This window comes from Sorex araneus, chromosome 3 (genome assembly GCF_027595985.1).
Source record: "Sorex araneus isolate mSorAra2 chromosome 3, mSorAra2.pri, whole genome shotgun sequence".
Classification (NCBI taxonomy): Eukaryota; Metazoa; Chordata; class Mammalia; order Eulipotyphla; family Soricidae; genus Sorex; species Sorex araneus.
The window spans coordinates 161,935,862-161,954,529 of NC_073304.1; the positions used below are offsets into that span (position 1 = coordinate 161,935,862).

The window sequence follows — 18,668 nt, forward strand, 5'->3', positions numbered from 1 at the left end:
CTAGCCATATTTGGGAGAAGAGTATACACAGAGGCTGAGGATTTATTTTAATTCCTAGTAAACAATGTTTACCCAAGGAACTGTTCATACATTCAGAAGGGTCAGAGCACCTTAGTTTGAAGGCTGCAGTCCTGTGCCCTCTTGGCTGCACAGAGCAGGATACATTAATTTTGTATTGACAGTGCTCAAACATTTGCAGTTTTATGATGCATGCTGCATGTATCTAGGACTCATATTCCCAGGTCTTCAATTGCTTATAATTATCATTTAGTCTAGTCAGCCTTATAGTTACCCTCCCATAAAGGATACTTAAACTCATCAAAATTTCCTGATAATAATGTTCGTATTGCCAAGGATAAAGTGTAAATCTTAATAGTTTTCTTAACAATGCAAAGAGCTACCTATCATTTATTAAATGCATACTGTATGCTCAGTGCTTAAAATATCTTTGCAAAAAATAATATTATTATAGCTGTTATTATAACTATTATTCCCATTTCACAGATGAAAAGACTGAATTAAGAAATAATTAGATAATTTGAACAAGGGTAAGAGTTTCATTCCAGGGCCACAGAGACTGCTCAAAGGGCCGAGTACATGCTTTGTGTGCAGGAGGTCTGGGTTTGATCACAGGGCCACCCCTGAGTGTGGGACAAATATCGCACCCCCCAATTTCATTCACTGTCTTGTTATTTGATGACCAGGCTGGTTATTGCTATGACAATAGCAGGACAACTTAGAAACCTACTTCTGTAAATGTGTAGAAACCCAGAGTAACCAAAATCTATGACTGGAAAAATAATCAGGATTGTCTGAACACTTATCTGAAAGAATCTGGTGTGTATCATGCTTCCCATTCGAGAAGGATCTAAGTGACGGAGGGGACTGCTCAGTCCAAGTGAGTGTCCACGCATCCTGTGTACTGCAGGGGCTGGAGGATCCCTGTTATTGAACTTCCCATCTACTCCAGCCAAAAGCTCTGCTTTCTCAAGTTCGCTTATCAGCATTTCCCCAATGAGGATCAGAGACAAAGAGAAAATAGTAACGGAGGGGTGTGTGTGTGTGTGTGTGTGTGTGTGTGTGTGTGTGTACCTGTGTGCACATGTGTATACCTGTGCATAAGGGGTGAGGGAGAGAAAGAAGCCAAAACTCATACCAAGAATGCTAACTTTGGAATCAGTATATTTGGAATTTCTCAGTAATATATTGCTGGTCTTTACATCGTTTCAGTCAACATCACTTTGTTGTAATGTTGATCAAAACAAACAAACAAAAAAATCCAGTCCATTCCCATCTGGGACCACCGTCTGGGTGAAGCTTGATGTTTTCCTTGTGCCCATGTGGGCTGTGTGGTTTCCTTCCACAGTTGAATTTCATTGGTCTTGTAGCTTTCTCAGACAGAGTGCACGTGGGTATGCATTGTGTGCATGCAGCAGAAGGTGCTTGTCCAGGGCTGGGTTTTGCCTTGCACAGCCAAACCCCTGAATAGGAATAATCAGGTTAGAAAGGGAATAGATGAATATAAGTTATTTAATATTAGAACCATAGAAGTCTTTGGGGTCTTTATTTATACACATGGAGATGTTTCTGGGACCAGAAATATTCAATAGGAACATAATTTTTTCTCGTATCAGACAGACCATGGTAAACTTGGTTTCATTAGACAGCATTTTAAAGTCACAATTTTGAAGAATCTCTAATGTTGAATGAAGATGTACTGCACTTACCTTGGAGTCACTTGGGCATAATCTTTACCCCAAGCTTTAATTTCTTCACTTAACATGAGCAGATACTCAAAAAAGATTTTTTTTAAGCAGTAAATGAATAAATTTACATGTTGGCAAAAAACAATTTTTTTCAGGCAGTAGTGAAGATCAGTGTTAATGTAAGGAGAGTTTGGTACAGCCTGGCACCTAGTAGGCATCTTGCACATAAAAGTGACAGCACATGTTGTTAAGCAGTGCCTCTGGGTTGGTGTGCCAGGGTGAGCCCTCACCAAAATAAGAACAGCCACCCTAAGCTGCTGCAGATTCAGGACATGCCTGCGTTGGGAGTGGCTTTCCCATCACAGTGGAGGACTTTGGGAATCTTAGAAGCTTTGGGGATCTCCACTCTCTTAAGTGTGGGAGGAATGCAGGGACAGTTTTGAGGCTATTGCATGGGTCACAGTGACAGACCTGGTGAGGTCAAGAGTTGCAGGCCACTCAGGGGACATGTCTGCTGTCACTGCCACTCCTTAGCTTTGCATCATGCCAGGCCAGTCTGTGGTCAGCACACTGACTTTGGGGCAAGATGACAAGACGAATCTACGGCCTAGTCTTGAAAGGAAACAGCGTAAGGGGCCTTTGACTTGAAAACTGATGCCCTCCATCTTCCTAACTTAACTCTCAGTAAATACCTTTGTCATGTGGAACACGTTCATCTGTTGTTGATTCTAAGGTCTCTGGGGTGAGACCTTATGTTTTCAGAATCTATGTAAAATGGTGCAGACACTCTTAGCACTCTTGTTATAACAGATGGTTATAATTAATAACAAAAGAATGAGAACAATGGCAATCTTATTGCACATCATATTATTTGGTTTGGGGGCCACACCTGACAGTGTTGAGGGCTTAGTCCTGGCTCTGCACTTCTGGGGACCATAATGATACTATGTGTCAGACATGGGTCAGCTGTGTGCCTTGACCCCTGTACTGCTTCTGCGGCCCAACCTGGTGGAGAAGGAATCCCCTTATAACACATTGTGAAGGCCTGGAGATGCCTTGCTGGAAAATATAACTTATTCCTCCCAAGTTTAGAGAACAGACCAGTGAGAGTTAATTCTAATTATGTAAAGATTCTCTGCTTTACAGACAGTTTTTCTAGAATATCTTTAAATAGCCAGATCTCTTTTTGGAGTATTCAAAAATGGATTTGCTTTACAAAATGTTGATTAGATAAAACTTTGGGGGAGAAAAAGAATGAGCAAGTACAGGACCTTGCATGTCAGATGTATGACTTAGCAGAGCCCCTCCACTGTTTCATCTCCTGAACCCTAAATTAGGGGTGTCCAAATATGGCAGGTGACTTCTCTCAGTGTTGGGAGGGAGGTCACAGGCTGTCATAGCTCTGGCAGCCCAGGGCTGACTTCATGCTCTGAAGCAATCACACTTAGCATTTCAAAATGATTAGCTCAAAGGAGGATAATTTTTTAAAAACAGACGATTGTGAAGAAAAAGCAATACTCCTCATTTAAATAAGTGAAAATGGAATTGTTTTTGAGAAATGATATATATGGAGAATTAAAGTACAAGTCTCTCATGAGCAAGAACAGAAGTTGGGAGGTGGGCTGGGAAGGAGTACAGGGCCAGAAGAAGGGACCCCTAGATAAGAATCCCACATATTTTTCCGATGTGAGACCCTCCTGTAGGAAGGTCCTCCCTTGGCCAATGCAAGCAGCAAGGTGGCTGGTCTCTGCGCGTAGCTCTCCTACCCCACGGCAGCGGCAGAGGCAGGTAAGTGAGTGCTGTGCCTGCTCTGACTCAGGCGAGAAGGGCCCAGGAGATGCTGCGCAATAAGAAGGCCCTGGGCCCTCAAAGAGAAAGTCCAGGTGCTGGCCTTGCTGCCTTCCCCAGTAGCAAAAGAATACCTCACTTGGAAGTTGGCTGCAGTCACCAAAAGCGCTTGCCACTGTCTTCCCAAAGGCTTCGGACAGGCAGTGAAGGGTCTCTGCTCTGATCCTGGCACACAGCTGAGAACCTTTCAGCGGGCTCTAACCGCCAGGTGGAAGGACATGGCAGACCCTCCGGCACCGGTCAGGACCAGTGAGGAGGAATCCTCACAACCCTCAGTCCGGACCATTTCTCTCTGCTTCCTGTAGGTCGGCCTTGGAAGCCTGTGGGTTCTGAGAGCTCACCGAATGGGCTGGGCCGACTGGAAGTCCTGTCCCCTGCCTGCAGTGGGCCTGAAATGAGTGTGCCCTGGGAGAGGGTCAAGCCTCAGGCGGGCTAAGGAGAAGTCAGAGCCTTCCGTGGCGGGCGAGGCTGGCTGTGGCTTATTCGATGCGGCTGGTTTGTGTCTTAGGTTGTGCTTCCCCCAGCTCTGAGGCAGCGCTCCCCTGGGGCGCACACAGCTGCTTCAGCACCAGGCGCGCAGCCTGGGGCTGGGGAGGAGGTGGCAGGGAGGAAACCAGTGTGCGCCAGGGGAGCAGGTAGAAACGCTTTCTCCGCTGCCAAGTGGGAAAGGGTGGAGGGCGGGTGAGGGGCGCGCGTCTCCCCTTCCCAGGCAGAGGAGCGCTGAGGTAGAAGGTGGGCTGCTCCCACACCCCCCCGTGAGCCAAGGGCAGGCGGCTGGAACGCACGGGGCAGAGGCTCGCTCGGAGGGCGAGGTGTTGGGGTGTGAGGGTGGGGTGGGGGCCTGAGGGGTGGCTTGGAGCCCTGGCGGGGGCTGCCTGACGTCACCGGCCTCTCTGGCAATAGGCTGCGAGCTGAGCTCCCCAAAGCGGTGGCGGCGGCAGCGGCAGCGGCGCGCCGCTTGGTCTCTGGCCCCTTCACTCGGAGCCTTCTGCAGCCGCCACTGCAGCCGCGGCGGGGGGCTCCCTCCCTGCAGCCAGCGGGCGGCCCCAGGTAAGGAATGAGAGGCGGCTGGGGGTGCTGGGTGCGAGTGGAAAGGGCTGCCCGGGGGCTGTGGGTGCAGGCACCCGGACCGGCTGGGGATCGGCCCCCGCCCCTGCCCCACCGGCTCGCGCGCCGCCTGGCTGCTCCGCAGTGCAACAGTTTGTCGCTGCTGCCACCGGAGCGCCTGCGAGGACGCTGTGCTGCGGGCAGCCAGGCGCGGTCCCGGGAAGAAGAAGAGTCTCTGCCCTAGGGCTGGGAAGGCCGGAGGAAAAGGTCCGTTCCCCAAACTTTGCAGGCGGGAACCCACCCCCTCCTGTTTCCAGCTCTCCCAGAAAGGAACAGGATGCTGTGAATTGGGGGTGAGGGCGCAGAGGATGGAGATAAGCGGGCGCTTATGGGAGGGGCGTGCTTTGGCCAAGAAAGGTGCTTCAGCGTTTTTTTTTTTCCTCTGGGGGAGTGAGAGCTGGGAAGGAGGCCTGAGAAAGGAGAGAGCTCAGGGCTTCAGCCGCAGACATAAGGGGGAGAGGGAGTTGGTATTAGGGGTACCCCCTGGGCATCTGACCCAAGGGATCTGACGCTGCTAGCAGAGCGAGCCTGCAAACCCGGAGCCGCCGACAGCTGGGGTGGGTGCTGGGAAGGTAGGATCCGAGCTGAGGCACCCAGAGAGGGCGCAGGAGAGGGGAGGATGCGCTGGGGGGAGGGACCTGTTCCAGGCGGCTGCGTGTCAGTTGTGATCACAAAGTTGTGGAGGGGTCCGGAGACTGTCCTGTGTGCTGGGAAGGTGCCAGCCTTGCACACCTCCTTCCCCCAGTCCTAGTAGCTGCCAGGGCCGGGTGGGCTGGGGTCTTGACAGGGGCTGTGTGGCTCCGCAGGGAGCCCAGGGCTGCCTGCTCTGCAGAGGCAGCTGATCCTTTGGCTCCTCCGCACTCCTCTGGGCAGTGGCTGGATCCTAACTGAGCCTGTTCTCTTTGCAGCCTGGTGCCTTGGAAAAGGAAAAGGGTGTTCAGACAGACACGTTGTCGGTGGGGCAGAGAGGATCTCGGGGCACTGCTCCCACACTCGCCCAGCAACCGCCCTTTGCTCCCTCGTCCTTTGTGCACTTCCCTCGGCTGGAGGGAGCAGTCTGGGGTGGCTGGCCGTCATTGTCATCGTCTCGCTGCTGGGAATCTTGTGCACAGCGAGGAGGAAGTCTTTTGGGCCCCGGCCCCTCCCAGCCCAGCGCTCATGAGTGCCCGGGCGCCCAAGGAGCTTAGGCTGGCACTGCCGCCGTGTCTCCTCAACCGGACCTTGGCTGTCCCCCATGCCGGCAGCGGTGGTAACGCGAGTGCCCGCAGCCCAGGCGCCAGCGGCACCTGCATCACGCAGGTGGGACAGCAGCTCTTCCAGTCCTTCTCCTCCACGCTGGTGCTGATTGTCCTGGTCACCCTCATCTTCTGCCTCATCGTGCTGTCCCTCTCCACCTTCCACATCCACAAGCGCAGGATGAAGAAGCGGAAGATGCAGAGGGCTCAGGAGGAGTATGAGCGGGATCACTGCAGTGGCAGCAACGGCAGGGGGGTGTCCCGGGCGGGGCCCCCGGTCCAGGCCCCAGTCCCAGTCCCAGTGAAAGAAACGCGGCTGGAGAGGCAGCCCCGGGACTCTGCTTTCTTCGGCCCCTCAGCCTCGCCCTCCCCTTGTTCCCCCAGCCTCCCAAGCCAGGGCTCCTGCCCTCCTCCCCCTCCACCACCTGTCCCCAGTCCTCAAGGGGCACACTTGGCCTCCTCCTGTTTGGACACAGCTGGTGAGGGCCTTTTGCAAACGGTGGTACTGTCCTGACTGTCTGACCCCCCCCCTTCCTCCTTTCCAGAACCTTTGCTACCCTGGATCTCCTGCCTTTGTCCTCCCTGCCCCTCTGGCCTCTCTTCTCTCTCATCTCTCCCGTCCCCCTACCCTGACTCTGCTTCTCCTCCGCCGAGGCACTGTGCGGTATTTGTAAATATTGGGCAAGGAAAGTCTCGGAAGAAGAAATAATGCTGATAACAATACTTTATTATATTTATAGTAATTATTATACTACTAATAACACAATCCAAGCGCATGACAAATCACCTAATTTCTCACTGTCCATGAAGGATAATTCTTCCCCTTCCACCCTGCGCCCACCCCCCTCAGTTTGGAGGAGAAACTGCTTTAGCTACCAAATATATAAAAGGCATTGCACCCCAGAGCAAAGGGAGTGGAGAGGACCGTGTGTTGTACATAGCTGACAAGTTAAGGTTCAGTTACCTACCTCCCCGCCCCCAAGCTTTCACTTCTCCTTGGGTGTCCCCCACATCCCCATCCTTAGCCAGGCTCAGGCAATAGTATAGTTTAAAGAAAATGTCTGCTTTAAGCACCAGGACTACAAGAGGCCACAAAAAAAATGGTCCCAGAAAAACATTTATGGCAGGTATCACTCTCTCCTTCATGAGCCAGTCCCTTATCTGAGAATAGGCATTTTTACTTTCCTTTTAGAAGTGCCCCTCGCTGGCCGAGCATAGGTCTAAAATAATTAAATGAGCTGTTAAATTTTAAAAAAAATTACTAAAAGAATCTGCTTTAGCTCCTTGCCCTGCCCCACATGTACACCTTTGACTCTTGGCATTTTCAGGATTAAGTGGACCCAGGAGCTGTCCAGCCACGTCGGATGCTGAAATTGCATCACCGAACTGGTTCCTTTCTCTGGTTGTGCAGGCAGAGGAGGGGCTATTTTGGAAAGTGACTACTCTGCTTGGTGTTGGTTTCTTTCTTCTTTTTCCACAATCCAGTTTGTGTGTTCTATTAGTTTTCTTATTATACATTGCGTAAGTTACCTTTTTGTAAAAAAGTATTAGCTGATGTGTAGTACTGAAAGTGCAGTATTTAACCAACCAGAATGTTTGTTTTATTTTTAGAACAAGTGCACCTTTGTTATATATTATATTAGTACCAAAATGCAGAAGCAAACAAAGTCTGTACTATGTCCTCCAAACAGTATATTATTGTTCTTAATTTTCAGCTATTGATAAAATGGTTACTACTGGAAGAGTAATTCAGTGGCGCAGGCCTAGCTTCTGCTGATTTTAGAAGTGTAATTTTGTACCTTACTCTGTAGTAGACTGTTATAAAAATATGACACGTATGTTTTCTTTTTTTTCTTTTGCAAATAACAGAAACAACTACCACAACAGAAACAAGTAATGGATGTGCAGGAATGCCATCTATTAAAACATGGTTAATATTTAAACAGTGCGTGTAGTCCTCCCTGCATGCAGTTAACCAGTTGGAAGCAGCGGGTGTGTGTGCTTGCTTGTACGGTTTGTGTTTGGAGGTGAGATTTGTGGGGATATTGGGCAATTTGGATGACAGGACATGTAAATTTCAAGAGCGTTAAATCTAGTAACTACTTGTTGGTTAAAAATGTTTGCAGTTTGTTTAGAAATCTATACCATATGCAGTAAAGGAGGAGTCTCTTTCTGTTTGTGAGTCTTGTTTACCAATTAAATTGAAAACAAAGATTTTTTAATTGTTTTTAAAAAATTAGGACGATCAATATGTTTTTCTTGTCCTAAAGTAAGATAAGGTGATCTGTGTTATAAATGGAGTTTGTACTTATTTTCACTTTTTTCCTTCATAGAGTGTCCAGAAGCATATTATAATCTAAGTTATACTCAGTGGTACATTTTCTTGAAAATCAATTCTTTAATGACTATTTAAATATTTGGAAAGTGTATGAATGAGAATGTTCTATAGAAAGCACATGCAAAAGAGTCCTTACTAACTTTCAAGGTGCAAGGCAGCTGTCCCCTAGTTACTATTCTAAGTAGCAGTTCAAAGCATATGTGCTCTTAATCAGATAATGACCTATAACATGAGAGGAGGAAACATTTCAAGTTGTCCAAGGTTATTTTGCATCTTTCATAAAATTAGTTTAGTAAGCTTAACTTTAATAGTCCATTTTATATACAAATTTTTGGCAGTGACTGGAAGTACAGAGGGCCATCACTTAATGCCCTATTATAATGTTAGGAAGATGAGGTATAATAATCTTTGGAATGGAACATATTAAATAAGGAACTATATCTTCTCCAGTGTCTTATCCCAGTAATAGGTGAAAGTGCATTAACTCCCTCTGCCACTAGGGAATCCTGTAGTGTACTAGAGCTCTTCATTCTATACCAGAACGACTGAGGCATGATGAAAAAGAAAGTCTATTAAATTTTGAAGTTTTGTAACTCACCCTCATTCAATTGTAGCTTTTTTAATAGCTTATTACAGAATGACGTTTCAGACTTAAAATTTGAATAGAATCAAGAACTCAGATGGGAGTTTTGCTCATGTTCAGTGAGCTCTACTAAGTGAATGGATATTACTTTCTCCCCTGTATTTGGTGCACATTTTACAGTGAATAACTTCCCATTTTACTAAAGCAATAAGATGTTTTGTTGTAAGAAGTGCTGGATGATGATTCTATTTCCTTGGTGCTGAAGCTACTCATACATTCTTGCCTTATGAATCACAGTGCATTCAAGGCATGCAATAATAATCCCCAATCAAAGAAGCAGCCCATACACTAAGGGGTGATTATGAGATTCTCTTATATACTTTCCCTCAAAGGAATAGAGCAAAGAGGAGAAATAAAAGCATTGTGTATTGTTGTTTGAGAAGAGATCTCGATACCTCTAAACACGGGCACACATCCATAAAGTGCTTTTATAGTGCATCTTTCTCCATAAATTGACTATGTTTGACTACTTTCAATACTGCTTTGCATAAAGATAATGTAGTTTGAGTAAAATGTAGTGCTGAGTTAAACATATTCAAAACCCTGAGCTTCTGGCAGTATCAATTAAAATTTCTTAGGAGAGAATAGGCAAAGTTCTAATAATGCCATTCAATACCAGTTTATTGCAACAAGTACATACACAGCAATTTGCACAGACCCTGTATAAGCATTGTTTCTGATAAAGATCAGCAGTATGAAGCATTTGGGATGTCTGTATCAGGGCCCTAGGATTTTGTTTACATAAGTGAAACAAAAGGTAATCTGAAATAGTTATATTTTAAGGATATTATACACTGATGTCCCGTCAGACTAATTGCTTCAGATCCCTACAACCACAGCTCAACTTCTGCACTTGCTATTCAGTATTAATAAGGTGGCATGCTTGATTCTTACTGTCTTTTTTTAAAATGAGAACACTGCAGAGAGAATACTAATATGTCAACTGTATGGGCCTTTGAATCTTAAAGATGTAGATAGATATAATCTTCTTTAGAATTTATATATACCCATAGATATGTATTTATATATGCATACCTTTTGTATAAATTTACAATGGACTTTTTGTATTCTCTTTTTTTGTCATTACAAGAATGAGTTAGAAACTAAATAGTTGTCCTATCCTCTTAATGGTAGAGGATACTGAATAGTCAATATATGCATGTACTTAGTTCTCCAGGGGTCACATTTGAATGACGTTCTCTTTAGTAAAAAGAAAGAATCCTGGTTGGCTTGGGGAATTTGTAATTAGATAAGCTTCTTTTGTTAGTGACTCAAATGTAGCAATGAGAATGAATTTGTGACCATATCTATGTGGTATAAATATCTAGATGGGAAGCAGAATCACCTAGAAAAGTAAAGGTCTAGGACCACCCAGACCACAAACCTGGGCAGTGGCTTGAGATTTTATTTTCAACCTATATGTTGTGTGGAGAAACAAACTTATATTTGCATAGCTAAAGAAAAATATGACCATTATCTGTTTAGTTAATCATAAGTAGTTTGGGGGCAGTATGGATAAATTAGCTTAAAATACCTTTGTCATCTGATTTTCCCACCCTTTCTGTCTGTATCAGTTGGATTAATTAGAGAATGGTTAAAATTCCATTTTTCTATTGTGCACACATATGCTTTTTTGTGGATGACAGTTGAAAAACAGCTAGCTGATACCTATGAAAGTTATAGATTAAATTAGGACCAGGAAGTCGAATATGCTCAGACTCCTCAATTCCATTCCCATGTGTCCGGGACTTGGAATCAAAAAGGCCACGGATCTGGACCCTCTCTCTCACTCTCTCTGGTAGTGGTTGTGGCTCATTAAGTTGTGAACAAAAATATCTATTTCAAGGGGTGGTATTTAAAAACTCGGTTAAACACAAGGTTGATTCTGTTTTATATTTACTTGATAACATTGAGCCATAGAAGCTTGTTTCTCAAATGCTAATACTAATGTCAACAACCTACTAATACAACTGGTGCCATGTAGGAATATTTGACTAATTTAACTTGGAATGGTGAAAATGTCTTAGTTTGAGAAAGGGATATTCCCTGACACTTGTGATTTCATTGGCTGTTTCTAGAGAGAGGTAAACAACAATGAAAACAATAGAAAAATTGGTTTTTGAACTCAAGTATATCCAACAGGCAGAATAAAACAGATATTTGAATTCATAGACAATTTGTTTTGCTTTTCTATAAATAAAAGTGTTTTATTGTTAATTGGGTTTTGGACACAATTTCCTTAATTACAACATTGCATGATTATAAAATTACTCATTACCCTCAGAGGCTTGAATAAACTAGGTTTTTCAGATTTGTAACACATTTGCTCTTCTTGACAACTACTGCATCTGAGCAATGTGAAATATATACATTTTAGTATGATTTAATAACTGAATCCAGTTCAACGATAAGAAGTCCTTTTAGGCAGACGCTCAGGCTCTTTAGGTCATATGCTTCATCTAGCAGTTTGATTTCCTGGCTATGTACTCTGGTAAGAGGGAAGAGCTATACAATTTTGTGCAGGTGGGGAGGCTCTGAGTCATAAAATTCCCAATAGATCCTAGCTGATGTCTGTTGGAAAACAGCTGACTGGGATATTTCCCTGGTCAGCGATGCTTATGTTCTATCCAGCTTCTGTGTATCACCGCTCATCTCAAGTTAGGACAAAAAGGAAGGGTTTGTTCTGAGATTTTTTTTTAGTGCCATGCTAACATATTCTAAGAGAGTTGCCATTTAACCCTAATATTTGGCTTCTCCAAAGGCATTTATGTATTTGTGAAGCAGTCCCCCTTTGACCCCAAATACCTACCTCATTTTTTGCAAAATCACACCAGCATCTAAGAAGCCATCACCCCCTCTCCCATATGAATTCTCTACCTGAGTCTCTTCTTCCTGTAGTTACTATCTTGCTGCCATGGACTTTTCTCCTTCCTGGCTTCAGTCTTATAACTAATAGCCAACATAGTCAGAAAAAGAGGAACAGAGAGCAGCTTACTCATATGGCATCTTAAATTGGAAGTGTTTGAAACATTTGATATTACACAATAAACCTTCACATTCTTGCGAGAGAATATGAAATATTTACTCATGATTAAGTCCCTGTCCCACTAATGCCTTGCCCCAATTTCCCCATCCTCTAGGATTCAAGGTTAGAGCTTGGTCATTATCAGCACTTGTTTGTTTCAGCCCTTTCTGTTTGGCTAGGAAATCCGTGTTGCAGAGAATCATTTCCTCCAAGTCATTATTTGGCCTTGAGGAAGGCCCAGCCCCTTCCCTAGATGGGCCCCACTATGTCCCCATCTCCACACCCTCTAGGATAAAAATATTCTCCTTGAACAGAATCTACTTATGGATGCCAAGCAGCTATGTGTGCCTCAAGGCAGAAGAAAGCCCGGCTTGGTGCCACAACCCAGTCCCAAGAGGTTTATATTTTTTAACCTCTACTGTTAGATGTTAGAGAAGGGTTGGTATTGGCTTAGTCAGTTCACACAAGACCAACAGTGAATCAAACTCCTCTGAACTTCCTGAGGGGTCTCTTCACTTATAAACTGGCTAGATATTATTTGCTGAAATCCAGTTTCTTTCCAAATTACCATCTCTGAATATGCCCTAATCTTGACTCAGGGCTCATAACATTTACTTCTATGAAATGTTAGACCAAGCAGGGGCTCTGCTGATCATTTTTTTTCTGACCCTTCTTTATAACTTCATATTGATCTTCCTCTCCATCTGCATGGTCTCTCTCCCTGGGCTGTGACCCTGCCTCAGAATGTTCAATGTCATTTTAACTACTTCGTGATGTGGAAATGTGCACAGTGATTCTCCAGAAGTCTAAAAAGAATTAACAGATTTACCAAGGTGTTAGAAATACACAGAAATGTGCTCTTGTATTTCTACAGGGAGAGGCTCGCAGGGTAGGTTTTTTTTTTTTTTTTGCTTTGTGTAGAGATCACACAGTGCAGTGCCTCTAAGGGCTACCAGGGATACATCCAAAGGGTTAGGGTGGGAGGGAGGAGAATATATGGTGCCAAGGATTAAACTGAAGGCCTAGGTTAAAGCAGGTTATGTTTATTTAAGGGACATTTGAAAGTACAATTTTCTCTTTCCTCTGCTTCTTTGCGAAGTAATTCTTTGGATATATTTCTCTTCCTGTAGCAGAAGTGGTATAATGGGACCAGTGTGATACAAGAGGGATCCTTGCTGACTTGTGTCATAGTGTGGCCAGTCTGCTTCCTGAAGGGCATGTTACAGCCAGCGCCTAGCCCTGGAGCTTATGATTCTGAACACCTTTACCTCTTCTCTAAATCTTAGATCTGCAGTGCCCTTTTGTTCCAAAGGCTGGCTTTTGCCACTATTCTATGTTCTTAGCATCTCTGGGGCTGACGTGGGAAATGGGAAGCTGTTTAATAGCCTGCTGCTGCATCCTGCACCTCTAGGACAGCTGAGGCATTTCCCACAGCCACCACTGAGCAGATTGCCAGTCTCTGGATCAAAGACCTTGGGAGCAGAGCCTTGGGGTCAACCCATCTTACCCAAGACTTAACTACATTACTCAAGACTAGGATGTCAAAGCTTATCTCTGTGGTTCCTTGAAGATGTCCCCTGCTAGAGTCAACAGGAAAGGATAGTTTGTGGAGGGGACTTAGACTTTATAAATACCAGAGGTCAATCCTGAGAACAACCTCCCAGCTAAGACTCAAAATGGGGGGTGGAAGGGTGGAGAGTTAGAAGGGTGATAAAGATCTAAAAAAGTACAGAAGAAATATTTGGTTAGTTACACATGATTGGGGGTTTTCTGGCTGAATAACAGGAATTCAGTAATGGCACAAAGATACCATCTTCACACCTCTTACCCCTATACCAGTGTGTGAAATCCCAACTAAGCTCTTTACTAAGAGCTTTGTTCAGGTAGTTTATGTGGTAGGCTGCTGTCAAGCTCCTTGAGATAAGTGGCACAGGTGGGCCAGCACTTTTGAGAGCTCCTGTGATAGAAAGGAAAGAAAGAAGTAGATGTCTTGATGTTTCGAATTCACAGACAGTGTCAGTGATGAATGGAGGAGAAGCTGGACAGCGCCCTTGCCTAGCTCTGCCCTCACCCCCACCCTGTCAGTGCTGCTTTGGGCCAGTGTACAAAAGGAGTGGATTAGGCCCTACATGGGGGATGTGGCCCTGTGTGGGCAGGTCTTTTTGCAGGGACTACATGTTCATAGATGCACAGTAGCTTCACTCTGTCCCAGTCACACTGCCCTGTTGGTGACAGTTGTTAATCATCTTCAGAAATTCCTTGACAGTCCGGGTGTGGTCACTGACTATGTCACGGGCTGGTTTTGTCTGCTTGAGACGATCTCTTTGAAACTTCAATTTCTAACATTTTAGAGTTCTCCAGGTTAATAGCTACTCATTAGAAGTCAATTATAGTGGTCAGAATGACAGTACAGTGATTAAGGTGCTCACTCTGCATGTTGCCAACCTGGATTCAATCCCTAGCACCATGTACGGTTCCCCCCACCCCAAGTAACACCAGGAGTAAACCTTTATTATCTGTGGGTGTGATCCCTCCTTTAAAAAAGATCCAACCAGACAGCATTTTTGGTGTTAAAATTATACCAGTGAATTACATAGGATTTCCTCCAGGAGACAGATAAGAAAACACACAATTCCATGATGGAATATGATCGAGGGTGAGAAGTGGAAAGAGACAATCACATAGAGATACAGGAAGTGTGCCAGGAGATAACGTTTCACCAAGAAAATGAATGTAAATATCTGAGTTGATCTAGTAGAACCCACGTGGCTATAAGAATTTGTAAAACTCTTCACTCTAGCCCCTAATTTTATAAAACAAAGAGATTTTGGTTGAAGAAAACACAAAAGTGATGGTTCTGAAACTATTAAGCACTGATACTCCTGAAATAGGGAAAACAGATAAAATATGTATCCTAAGCCATGGAACACCTCGTCTAAGTGAAAAGTAAATTGAACTGCAGTTTAACTGGAGTGTTAAATACAGGTAAACAGAACTTTAAGAACACAGAATAAGTAACAACTCTGTATGGGGGGGGGGCGATTAATTTCCCAGTGGAGATAATCACACTGAGTTGGGGTTTGAAGGATGAGTAGGAGCAACTCAAGAGAGCAATAAACATGAGACAAAGAAAATCCATGTCCTAAAGCATAAAATAAAGAGGTTTGTGCACATTTGATAAATATAAGAAATCCATGCTGGAAGTGATATTAGAAGTAAACCAGATCACTAAGTGTCCTTTCAAAGCAGTTTTAGAGACTATGCCTTTCTGTTGTCAGGGAGGAATTCTTAATATGGTGGATTTAAAAAAATTATAATTTTTACTGAGGTAGCAGTTTTCAATAATGTTGATACTTGAAATCTTTTTTTTCCCTTCTGGTTTTGAGTCACACTTGGCAGTTCTCAGTGGGCCATATGAGGTGTTGGGGATCGAACGTGGGTCATCCATGTACTAAGCAAATGTCTTACCTACTTAGTGTCTCTCCAGTCCAGATTTAAAATCTTAAAAGATTACTATGGCATCATCAGGCTTATAGACTAGATGATGTTAGTATATGTGAAGATGACAGATGGTGAAGTTTTTAGCTGATGGGGTTGAAGGATAAGGGTACCTTCAAGAGAAGTTTAGGTTCATTGATGGGATTGGTGATGGAGATGCAAGGCATGAAGTAAATGATATAAAAAGAGGGAAAGGCAGCATGCAGATCTGTTTTGAATTTTGTGCATTTGGGGAACTGCTAGTTTTGGTGCTGCTTATTAGCTGTGATGACTTGGGGACAAAGATGATCATTAATAGCAGGAAGTTCAATGGAGGCCTGGGCTTTGCTGGTCCAGTCTCAATGGGTTTGTCTCTGAGTTTTTCTCACACTGCAGTGAAGCTAAGCTCTGTGGAGGAGCCTGTAATTTGGCACATGAGCTTCAAGAAACAGCACTGTCACCATCACATAATTCCTGGATGACTACTCATCGTCTGTCAAGTTGGAGGAGTTCTCCATATGTCTGGAAGTTTGTGTGTTCTTACATTAGCTTCTTGGCTGTTGGTTGCAATTCCAAAGCATGCCTACAAAGACGTGTGAAGTTATGCGGGATCTACTCTAAACCATGCATGGTTTGACTCTCTTAGAATAAATAAATGATCATTAATAAGAATACATACATTGCTGAGAAGGAATCCCAGTGTCAAAAGATAAACGATTTAAATTAGGGGAAAAGGTCTTAGCAAAAATCTTAGTGCTACCTTTTTGTAACTGTCAGATCATGGACAATTGCTGCACTTTTTATGCTTCTGTATTAGGAAGGTTCATTGGGTAGAGTAGATAAGAGGATTGATTAGTCAAAGTCAAAGGTTTATCAATAGTGGGTAATGAGTACATAACTTTTTGCTTTCATTTGATGATTTTGTGTCAAGGGGGAAAAGGTTTTATGCTAAGTATTTGTGATAATTACCAATTTCACTTGGTTTCTAGATGGATATGAGAAGCATTGTTGGAATCTATCACACATCATCCCTATCCTTCCTTATCTGAATTTACCAGTAAAGTTTGATTTTGGGATCTGAGCTTAAAAAATTCTCAGGAATGGTTTTGCAGTAGTAGGTCAACCAGAGGAACTGAACCATACATCAACCAAATGAACGTGTGGCAAAGTAAAAAGATCAGTAAGAATCATCCACATTGTACTTATCTAGACGCTACTCTTGCTTAGACGGTTTGATAAAGAAGGTAGGCCTGGAGAGAGAGTACTGGGTTAGGATTCTTTTCTTAAACATAGCTGACTCCAGTTTGATCCCCTAAGCATTTCTAGGAGTAAACCTTGAGTACTGCTGGGTGTCGCCCTGAAACAAAAAGATAAGCTAGTGTCCAGTACTGTCATAGTGTGTGGCTCTGTTAGAGGGCTAAGACTTCCATTATGAAATAATACAAGCAAAATCAAACTGTTTAATCACATTTTAAATGTTCAAACAGAATGGGACTGGAGCGATAGCACAGAGGGTGGGGTGTTTGCCTTGCATGTGGCCGACCTGGGTTCGATTCCTCCGCCCCTCTTGGAGAGCCTGGCAAGCTACCGAGAGTATCTCGCCTGCACGGCAGAGCCTGGCAAACTATCTGTGGTATATTCGGTATGCCAGTAACAACAAGTCTCACAATGGAGATGTTACTGGTGCCTGCTCAAGCAAATAGATGAGTAACAGGATGAAGTGACAGTGAAACAGAATGAATACAAACAGATCATTGTATAGTTCTCATTCATTCTCATGTCCAGAAGGGGAAGCCCTAGGGTTCTGCTAGTGTGTAGACAGAAATACAGCTTTTGTTCTTTTTCCTTATGGAAACATACCTTCATACAAAAAAGGGGACAAATCCACACATCTCTCCACAGACTCAGAGTGGAAGGCCCCATTTCCACCTGTACCCAACTAAGGTATCTCAGTATTCATAGATAATTTTCAGGAGATGATATCCCTGTCTCTTTGGCAAAGAATAGAGACTCAGTCATGTCTCTCAGCTAGAATTGACTAGGTCTGGATTTGAATTAGGTTTGCTTAATGCCAAAGCCCCTGCTCTTTTTCTAGTCACTTAAATGAATGTGGACTACACCAATATATTCGTGTGACTCTAACCAGTTTCAAATAATCAGTTCCATGAGAATGGCTTAAGAGTTCTGAACCCATGTTTATAACAAAGGGAAAGAAAATCATATATACGAGATGGGGAAAGAGAGCTTACGTGGCCAGCACATGCTGGTCCTCTAACACCACTATGTGGTCCCAAAGTTTTAAAGGATGTAGATGGCCTAGTTGGTCCTTCTCCAGATATAATACCAGGACACACTCATCACAGTCTGGTTATGTGAATTGAGGATTTTCAACTCTATTAAATCTACAAGTGATCTTGACCAATACTTACAATACTTACAGGATCTGAAATAAGTCTGAGGAATTTGCATCTTTAGCAGTCGCTAGGATGAAGAAGAATGAGGCACTTGTAGAAAATGTAAATCCTATTTTATTAATATTCAAAATGGGGATGGGCTGATTTTCAGGATTCTGCTCACTAGTTATTGTGCTGGTGAAATTGAGACTCTTTTTCAATATGACAAAACATTGAGTGGAATAGCTCTGTGTTTTGAGCCCTGTTCTTTCTTGTTAGCATGAGAGAAAAAAGGATCTTATGGCCCTCGGACCCTGCTGTAAGAAGCAATAGATCTGGCAAGTTATCTCCTCCAAAAGACAAGTAAGCAGAATTATGCAGATTGGGTTGGCAAAGTCATTGCCTCTAAAACGAGCCATAAAGCGAGAGCCACCCACTAAACTGCATAAAGCCGAGCTGAGGCCCAGAAGCAGTACAAGGTGGCACCCATTGCTGAGAAACAAAATGCTCCCGATCCAGCTATTGCTAGTGCAGCATCACTGGAGAAAAGAACTCATGCCTGAGTTAGGACTCAGCACCCTACTGCTTCCTTTTCTGGAGAAGAAAATAAAAACCAAACAACTAAGCCTACCTGAAATCTACCTTAAATGAACAAATAGAAGCACACTCCCAAATACAACTATTGCCCATCTGGATCATTCCAGAACTCCCACCTATGAGGCAGTATTGCCCACTTTGCAAAACTGTCCTAGGCCCATTGTAGCTAATGGCAGGATTTCATCTTTTTTTTTTTTTATAAGCCAAGTAGTATTCCATTGTATACATGTGCTGCTCCTTGTTCAGCCATAAACTGGTGAAGACAACTCCATCTTACAGCAAAGACACAACTGGATGAC

At 43.9% G+C, this 18,668-nt stretch overlaps 1 protein-coding gene and 1 long non-coding RNA gene across 4 annotated transcripts; one reads left to right on the forward strand and one right to left on the reverse strand.

Annotated features, from left to right (window-relative positions):
- Nucleotides 1-1,165: 1,165 nt before the first annotated feature.
- Nucleotides 1,166-3,753, reverse strand: LOC129403389 (uncharacterized). The gene is made up of 2 exons (XR_008629169.1): nucleotides 3,634-3,753; nucleotides 1,166-1,481 (listed from the first exon to the last, which is right to left on the reverse strand). It is a non-coding gene; the product is annotated as an uncharacterized LOC129403389 (long non-coding RNA).
- A 272-nt stretch (nucleotides 3,754-4,025) lies between these two features.
- C3H11orf87 (chromosome 3 C11orf87 homolog) lies at nucleotides 4,026-11,099 on the forward strand. 3 transcript variants are annotated; one of them, XM_055130862.1, is made up of 2 exons: nucleotides 4,026-4,189; nucleotides 5,570-11,099. In XM_055130862.1, the coding sequence occupies exons 1-2, from the start codon at nucleotides 4,041-4,043 to the stop codon at nucleotides 6,408-6,410; spliced, it is 990 nt and encodes a 329-aa protein (XP_054986837.1). In that variant the 5' UTR covers nucleotides 4,026-4,040; the 3' UTR covers nucleotides 6,411-11,099. The 3 variants fall into 3 exon arrangements, with proteins under 3 accessions (XP_054986837.1, XP_054986838.1, XP_054986839.1); XM_055130863.1 differs by lacking the exon at nucleotides 4,026-4,189 and adding an exon at nucleotides 4,405-4,604; XM_055130864.1 differs by lacking the exon at nucleotides 4,026-4,189 and adding an exon at nucleotides 4,710-4,868.
- The last annotated feature ends 7,569 nt before the right edge of the window (nucleotides 11,100-18,668 follow it).